General features: G+C 30.7%; 1 protein-coding gene across 1 annotated transcript; it reads left to right on the top strand.

Annotated features, from left to right (window-relative positions):
• Positions 1–6,304: 6,304 nt before the first annotated feature.
• LOC110722166 (protein FAR-RED IMPAIRED RESPONSE 1-like) lies at positions 6,305–7,774 on the top strand. The gene is made up of 4 exons (XM_021901430.1): positions 6,305–6,373; positions 6,532–6,655; positions 6,742–6,950; positions 7,031–7,774. Exons 1-4 carry the CDS (start codon positions 6,305–6,307, stop codon positions 7,772–7,774), a joined length of 1,146 nt encoding a protein of 381 aa, XP_021757122.1.
• Positions 7,775–8,959: the final 1,185 nt, after the last annotated feature.

Genomic DNA, 8,959 nt, shown 5'->3' with positions numbered 1-8,959 from the left:
AGGTTCTTGCCAAACAACTTTAATTACTCCGTATTACTTAAGGTTCCCTAAATTTAACTTTCATCACCTCATAATTTAAGGCTTGAAATGTGCTAATAAACAAAACGTATAGTATATGAGTTGTGTCTATCCATTTCAATTCATCAACTCATTAAATTTGAAAAAAAAAATCTTAAGACATTTTCCCACTAATTAGAGTAGCCTAGCTAGGAAAAAATATGACTGATTCTTTTCTTATTCTAGATGATAGTCATTTTACTATATAGCAATTCAATAAAAGTTATATTCATTGAATGAAAGCTTAGGTGCTATAACTAAAACACTAATTTTATCGCTTATTATATTATGAATAGTTTGATATATTTCCATTTACTCCAAAGGTTATATTAGATCGATTTTCTCATTTTGATGTATGTACTATAAACTTTAATAACAATGGAAAAAAAAGGACTTCTCAGTAATAATAGAAGTCTCACGAAAAAATTGAGCAAACTGGTTGATTATATATTTATTATGTAAATTATTTTGTATCCTTAGACCATTTTTTTTTATTTTGTAACATGGAAAACTAGATTCACTAAAAGAAAAGAATAAAATAACTTATGTGAAATTTTTATAAAACTAATAATTGTAATTAGCTAGCTAGATGTATAATTGTAAGAGTCTCAATATAATCCTTGAGACCAAATAAAACCTTAAAATCATACATTTCTTTTTCCATGCATCTATGATCATGAAAAGAACATCATGACTTTGTCAACATCACTTGTACTTTTAGCTTTATAATATATACTACCTCCGTTTTTATTTAGTTGACATCTTTTTTTTTATCACCCTTGTCAACGCACTATATTCACGATTGATATATCTAATTTTCAATATTTTAAAATTAAAAAAGTGGATATTAATAAAATATACATTAAGACGATTCAAACAAGATCTTACTTGACTATGTTTTACCGTAGCTATAAACCACAAAAGCTAGTCAAAGTGTAGTTTGTGAATAGTGTAAAAGTCAAATGGTGTCAACTTAAAAAAACGGAGGAAGTATTACACATGCACACGGGAAAAACAAAAATCTCATGATAAACAGGCAAATAAAGCTTTGATTTGTTTTCTCATGAAAACAAAATTAAATTACACATACAACTTAAATCACAGTTTCAATAATATATTATTTTTATTATATTCAAAAACTCCTTTATTAAATCAGCCAATATATAGCCTTATAAATAAAACCCTATTCTTGTAATCTCACGATTTAATTGCTAACTGTATCATAGTACTCCTGATAAACAATACACTTTGCCTGAAAAGAAAATTACAAAAAATGATTACCTAGTGGTAAACTCCATATAAATTATTAGAAAAGTATACGAAACATACAATATAACAATAGTTACTAGACTTTAAAACTAACCTTCTTCATCCAATCCTTGGTTTCTTCTTCTTCACCTCGATATCGAGATGATGAAAAACCTCTTCCTTGGATTGAAACCTCTTCCATTTAGGACTACAGTAAATCTGCACAATCACGTAAAATCATCTAATTATATCATTACTTGTCATAGATTAGTACATAATCATAGAAATGTGATGAAAAGGCATAATGAAATTTGAAATAATTATGATAAAAAAAATTGTATACAAATTTACCTTAGTCAGGCACAAATTCAAATTTTTAACTTTAGATAATTTATGATAAATTTCAGATAAAAGGTACGATCCATATAAACAAACTATTTTTACCAATAAATAAACAATTCAAAGTGATTATTTTACACTGATTATATATTATTTCACGTAATAATATTTTTTCTATCTTATTATTTCATGAATAATTGATTTTGCCTTGAATTTACACTTAAATTATTCTACAATGTTTGCATTGATTAGAAAAAAATAATTAGCTAAAAAATGACAAATTATTGAATTGGACTAATACAATTACCACATTAGTAGGGTTTGCAAAACTTCGCTCAATGTACCAGTCGTGTGGCAACCAATTAGGCCAGTCTTGTGGTGGATTGACAATAACTGGTGGTTCATTTTCTTCTGCGGGAATCTGTTCTTCAACTTTATTTGTCATTTAAAATTCATGGAAAAATACCAAGCCACAATAATTAATTATAGCTACATTAATTAAAAATGTCATTATTATTTGGAGAAAACCCTCTAATTATACAAGAGAAATATATTAATTAATTACTAAATAAAACTATGTAATTACCATTAAGTTTCCTCTTGGTTCGCCTAGGCATCGGTGGTACCGGTTTCATTGCTTCTTTAGCTAGGTATTGAACAACCTCCTACATAGAGTGAAAACTTTTGCCTTTTGGATTTGAGTAAGACTATACAAAAAGGCGTGATTAGATTTAAGACAATTGCTGAAAGATTTAATTGAAGCAAATAAGGATATATAATAAAGTGTACAATAACTAATGGCTCCAAAATTAAATAAAAGCACTTTACGCGCCTTTTTTAAAATAAAACCAAATAAGTGTCGTTGTACTTGTACATATCCAAGCTATATACGGGTATAAATTTAACGGCTATTTATATTTGATCCATGTTTTAGCACAAATTTGAGATTCATAGCTTGGCGATGGGGTTTTGGCTAGCAAAAAGGTCCTTAATCTTAAGATTTTTAATCAAGTTTCATCAGAATTACCAATTTTCAGTAAAAGCCTAAATTTTCAAATGTGATCTACATATATTGAGGGAATTTAGACTAACAAAACATCATTTTCTAAGAATTAATTAGAGATAATAAACTTGTTTAATGACTTTGATGTCTCCAATTAATCAAGATACATGTAAACAATTTAAAAAATGTCTTCTTTACATACAAATACAATAATTTTGTATCAACCATTATGAATAAATATAATTTTTAATACAAAAAAAGTCTTTTAATGTTATATAGACAGAAAGATTAGTTTTTATGCATGAAAAAAATGATAAAATTAAACAAACGATTAAATCTAATACAAAATAAATTACAATTTAAATTAAAGAGAAAATAATTACCATTTGGTTTTCAGGAGTGTTGATGACGCGATGAATGCACCAATCATTTGGAAGCCAATCAGGCCACCTTTGATTGTTTTGATTATAAACCAAGACATCATCCCATGAACATCTTGGTTCATCCATTTTCTTCTCGTTGAAGCAAGTCTTTGTTTCTTACAATACTCAGTCACACTTTATGCTAGTGATTTCTCTTTTGCTTCAGTATTTATGTATTAGTCACGTTGATTTTATGTCTAAGAGAGATGTTGAGCTCGTAACAGTTACTAATACTACGAACCTATTTATGTTTTCTAAGAAAATGAGGGATAATTTTGACCGGGGTATATGATATGGTACAAGAAATAATGTAAGGCTTTGCTGTATATGTCATATAAGGTAGAATATCATGTGAAAAAGATGTGTTCATATGCATTATTGGAGTATTTAATACAATTGATTTGGGTGTGGAAAATATCATATATGATTCGGGTAGATCATTTGAATATTTGATTAGACTAGGTGGATTAAGTATTTTGACATTTATTGCTGGCTATATCAAATTGGCTCAGACCATTCGTATTCAAATAAATCGATACGATACTATTTCATTAGAAAAAAGTATGTACGTGTTATTAGTTTAACTTTTCAAAAAAAAAAAATTGACAAAGAAGAAAAAGGGACAATGTATTAATGTAGTGATTGGAAAAAGAGAATGATTAAAAATTGAAATCATGCATGGAGAAATTTAATTAGTGGAATCTTATTAAAAATTATTCAAAAAAGAGAAAAGTGTAATAAATGTAGACACATTTATTAGTGAGACCATGTATTTATCTCTATCTAGTACGGAGCGGCAATTAAAGATAGACAACCTAAACAAAGGAGGAATAACAATTCGGTCCACACTTTTTTCAAAAAAAAAAAAAAAAAAACAATTCGGTCCATACTAAACCAATTAACAATACGTAGAATTACTATGAATAACAATTCTAGTTTATGAAGTGATACCACCTCTTCTTTTTTTCCAATGTGAGAGTGTGAGACACTCAGATAAGAAAGTAAAATACACCAAGTAATGATACGGAGTACGTAGAATTTTTTGAAAACAATGTACTACGTATTAAGAAAAATTTAAACATCAAGTCATTTATGTGGCCACATTTGTTTATAAGAATACAATCCCATTTGCATGTACCCGGTGTACAGTATTTTTACTGTACATCGGGTTTTCGCACATGCTTTTTTTAAAAAAAAAAATCGCAGAATTTCAAATACCTAAAAATAAAAAAAAAAACGCAGAACAACAATGGAGGAGAGAGAAAGTGAGAAAACGCAGCTATCAATCATCCATTGAGGAGAGAGAAAGTGAGAAATCGCAAAAATTGCAGAAAACGATCATCAATCGAGGAGAAAAAAAGGTTAGAAAACACAAAAATTGCAGAAATCGATCATCAATCGAGGAGAAAAAAGGTGAGAAAACGCACAAATAGAAGAATTCGATCATCAATTAAGGACAAAGAAAGTGAGAAAACTTACAAATTGCAGAATTCGATCATCAATGGAGAATTCGACTTTCGATACAACAAATTGCAGCAATCTCATTCACGAATTGCTACAAAAACAGAGGCAAATTGAGACTGAATTTGAAATCGATTTAAATCGATCGATTATAGAAGAAGAAGAAACTAATTGTTTTGGAGATGAATTCGTACCAATATTCAACAATCCAGACAATGCAGATGAAGCAATCGATAATGCAGATGAAGCAATTGAGAATGCAGAAGACGCAATTCACAATGCAGAAAATCAAGTGGTTCCTAATAAATCAATTGATTCAAATTCAGAACAAGCAACCAAATCAGATGCAACTGAAGGTAATTTCTATGAATTTTTGAGATTGTATGTAAAAAGTAACCCTTTGAATACATAATTGTTACCCTTTTCATGCATAAACGTGACCATACTTATGCCTAAATGTTACCCTTAGATTGAATGCAGAACTTTTTAGATTGCATGCAAAAAGTAACCCTTTGAATGCCTAAATGTTACCCTTTTCATGCTTAAAAGTGACCCTATTTATGCTCAAATGTTACACTCAGATTGTATGCTGAAAATTCAGATTGTATGCAAAAAGTAACCCTTTGAATGCCTAAATGTTACCTTTTTCATGCATAAAAGTTACCCTATTTATGCTCAAATGTTACACTCAGATTGTATGCTGAAAATTCAGATTGTATGCAAAAAGTAACCCTTTCAATGCCTAAATGTCACCTTTTTCATGCATAAAAGTTACCCTATTTTCAAACGAATGTTACCCTTTTTTTTTATGCTGTCTGTGGTTATTATCTAATTTGTTTGTATTAAATAACAGATACAAATCCAATTGATGCTTATGGTTTAGATCTTAGAGGATCATTTGTTGGTGTGGTAAGAGAAACTTTTGAAGAAATTTTGGAATTGTATGAAAACCATGCTGCTATACTGGGGTTTTCAATAAGAAAACATACAACTAGATTCAAACAACACACAAAAATAGTAACTGAGAAAAATTATGTGTGTTCTGCTGAAGGAAAGAGACATTCAGGTCAGAAGAAAACAAAGTTAGTTGAAATGGTTGATGAAGAGGATGTAAATGTAAAAACAAGAAAGCCAAGACAAGTATCCATTACAAGATCAAATTGCAAGGCATGCATAAGAGCAAAAGTGAATAAAGAAGGACAGTTTGAGGTGGTGGCTCATGTTATTCAGCATAACCACGAGCTAACAAAGCCACAGTGGCATTATTTGCATCGTTCTGAAAGAAAAATGACAGAGGAAAAAGTTGTAACAATCAAAACAATGAAATCTTCAGGTCTAACTACAATGGACACTTACAATTACATGGCTACAGAGGCTGGAGGAGAACAGAATATAGGCCATAGTTTTGTAGATCACCTGAATTTCTGCTCAAGGTTAAGAATGGAACAAATTGAGGCTGGAGATGCTCAAACTTTAGTGAACATTTTAAGTCAGGAACAATCAGAGGATCCAAACTTCTTTTTTAGAGTGAAGTTTGACAAAGAAGGAAGTTTGCAATATCTTTTGGAGAGATTCAATGATGCTAGAAGACTATAGGATATATGGAGATGTTCTTGTCTTTGATACAACATACAGAACCAACAGATATAATCTTATATGTGCTCCATTTGTTGGCATAAATAACCACTGTCATAATTGTATGTTTGCTTGTGCTTTTATTGGGGATGAAACGACAGATTCATTTGTGTGGTTACTACAAACCTTCTTCAAAGCTATGGAGGATAGAAAACCAACTTCAATATTCACTGACCAGGACCAAGCAATGGCAAATGCTATACTAGAGGTAAAAGATTTATATTGACATCTTACAGATTTGAGCTATGACAATAAAGTTTTCCTTTTTCACATAAAGTTACCCTTTTAGCTGCATAAAGTTACCCTTTTTAGTGCATAAAGTAACCCTTTTAACAGCATAAAGTGACCCCTTTATTTTCAATGCAGGTGATTCCTAATACAAGACATAGACTTTGTATATGGAATTTGGAGCAAAATGCCATAACCAGATTTGGAGCTCTTAAAAAAGACAAAGATTTCAAATTTGCATTCAACCAGTGCTTAAAGATGAGTTGACAGAACACTCTTGGTACAAAAGAGTGTATGAGTTGAAAGACAAATGGTGTCCTTCCCTTTGTAAAGATTTCTTTTCAGCAGGGATCTTATCGTCACAAAGGAGTGAAAGCACTAATCATGCCATAGGATTCAGAGCAAGTAAAGCAACTACTTTGACAGAATTTTATACCATATTTAAGAAGACAACTAATCGTTGGAGAAGCACAGAGAAATATGATGAGTTTACCTGTAGCAAGTCAATAGAATTCACTTCATTGCCTCTATCTGGAATGCTAAAGCATGCCGCACAGGTAAAAAGTTAACTGACAAGTACATAAATTACACCTAATATATGGCAATTTAAATGAAGCTACATGATTTTGATGTACAGGTTTTCACTTTATCACTCTTTAGAAATTTTGAAGAGGAGTTTGGATACTCTATGGCAACAACTGTTCAGATGTTAGGCAGTAATGAAGAATGCCTACTTTATCAAGTAACACTAGAAGACAAGCCATGGTCTGCACATAAAGTAAACTATATACAAGAGAGCCAAACTGTATGGTTTACTTGCAAAAACTTCGAAGCATCTGGATGGTTATGTTATCATTGCATCAGAATTCTACATTTGCATTCAGTAACAAGAATACCAGACAAGTATGTTTCAAAAAGATGGACTAAGTTTGCAAAAACAGAGGCATGGGATAGGTTGAAGAATCAGGATCCTAAACAGCAATATATTCCATGGAGGCAAACAATGATGAGGAAATACTACAATCTAATCTTAAAAAGTCAAGAAAATGAAGAGACAAGAGCATTTATGGAAGAAAGCTTCAGAAACAGTCTTAAAATGGTGGAAGACTTACTTGCTAGTGCTGCTCAGAAAGAAAGTGCAGAAGCTGCTTCTAACATTCCTGATGTGGCAGACAACACTCAAAGCAATACTGACGCTTCTTCAGCATCGAGTACAAGCACATGTGTACCAATAATTCTTGATCCTAAAATGGCTGTAACAAAAGGAAGAAGCAAGAGAGCAAAAGGAGGACTTGAAAAAAGCAAGAGAAAAAGAAAACTAGCACTGCCACCTCCAAATTCAGAATTTGGATCAAAGACACCTAACTTACGACTCTTTTAAGATCTTTTTTAGAACATTTTTTTTTTTCGAAATTAATATACCTTGTATTGTTAAACTATTTTTCTTTTGTTTTTTTACTCTATGACTAGTTTAATGAAAATGTGATTGACACTTTTATTAGCACATGTTTAATTATTGGAACACATCAACTTATGTTACCCTTTTAACGTATAAAAGTAACCCTTTTCATGCATAAAAGTAACCCTTTTCATGCATAAAAGTGAACCTTTTCATGCATAAAAGTGACCCTTTCCATGCATAAAAGTTATCCTTTCTATCCACTAAATCAACCTTTTCTTTAGCAATAGTTACCCTTTATGTTAATAAAAGTTAACCCTTTTATCAATAAAAGTTACCCTTTCCATGCATAAAAGTTACACTATCTACCCACAAAAGTATACCTTATCATGTATAAACTTATTATTACTACCCACAAAAGTAACCCTTTTTATGCTACAAAGTAATCCTTTTTATGCATGAAAGTGACCCTTTTCATGCATAAAAGTTATCCTTTCTATCCACTAAATCAACCTTTTCTTTTCTAATAGTTACCCTTTCTGTTAATAAAAGTTACCCTTTTTATCACTAAAAGTTATCCTTTTCATTCATAAAACCCCTGACCCTTTTATTTTACAGAAAAAAGTGTCCCTTTTCATGAATAGAAGTGACCCTTTTTCTACATAAAAGTAACCCTTTTCATTGCTAAAATTACCATTTCTAACAATAAAATCTACCTTTTTCTTGCTTAAAAGTTACCCTTTCTATAAATAAAAGTTACCCTTTCTATAAATAAAAGTTACCCTTTTCTGCATAAAAGTTACCCCATAAAAAACATAAAAATAAACCTTTTAATTACATCATTAAACTTAATGTATGCACATCCATTAAGTTTTTTCATTGTTAAAAAAACCCCCTGAACTAATCAGCTAACAACTATCAATTATTTCACTATTTAGAAGGAGTAAACTTTTTTGCCTGCTTTTTTGCCCTTTTTCCTTTGTTCTTTTCCTCTTCTCCCTCTGCCTTTGCTTTTGCTTCTGCTGCCATTTTTCTTTCTTCTGTTTCTCTCTTCTTCTTTGCAGCAATTGCAGCCTTTAATCTTTCTTCAATTCCATTGACATAAGCAGGATCTTTCTTCTTCTCATTGAACTTGTGTAATTCTAACAACACATCGTTCCTAGATTC

This window comes from Chenopodium quinoa, unplaced genomic scaffold (assembly GCF_001683475.1).
Source record: "Chenopodium quinoa cultivar QQ74 unplaced genomic scaffold, ASM168347v1, whole genome shotgun sequence".
NCBI lineage: Eukaryota > Viridiplantae > Streptophyta > Magnoliopsida > Caryophyllales > Amaranthaceae > Chenopodium > Chenopodium quinoa.
The sequence above is the reverse complement of the archived record's forward strand: the minus strand, read 5'-3'. Positions and strand labels throughout refer to the sequence as shown.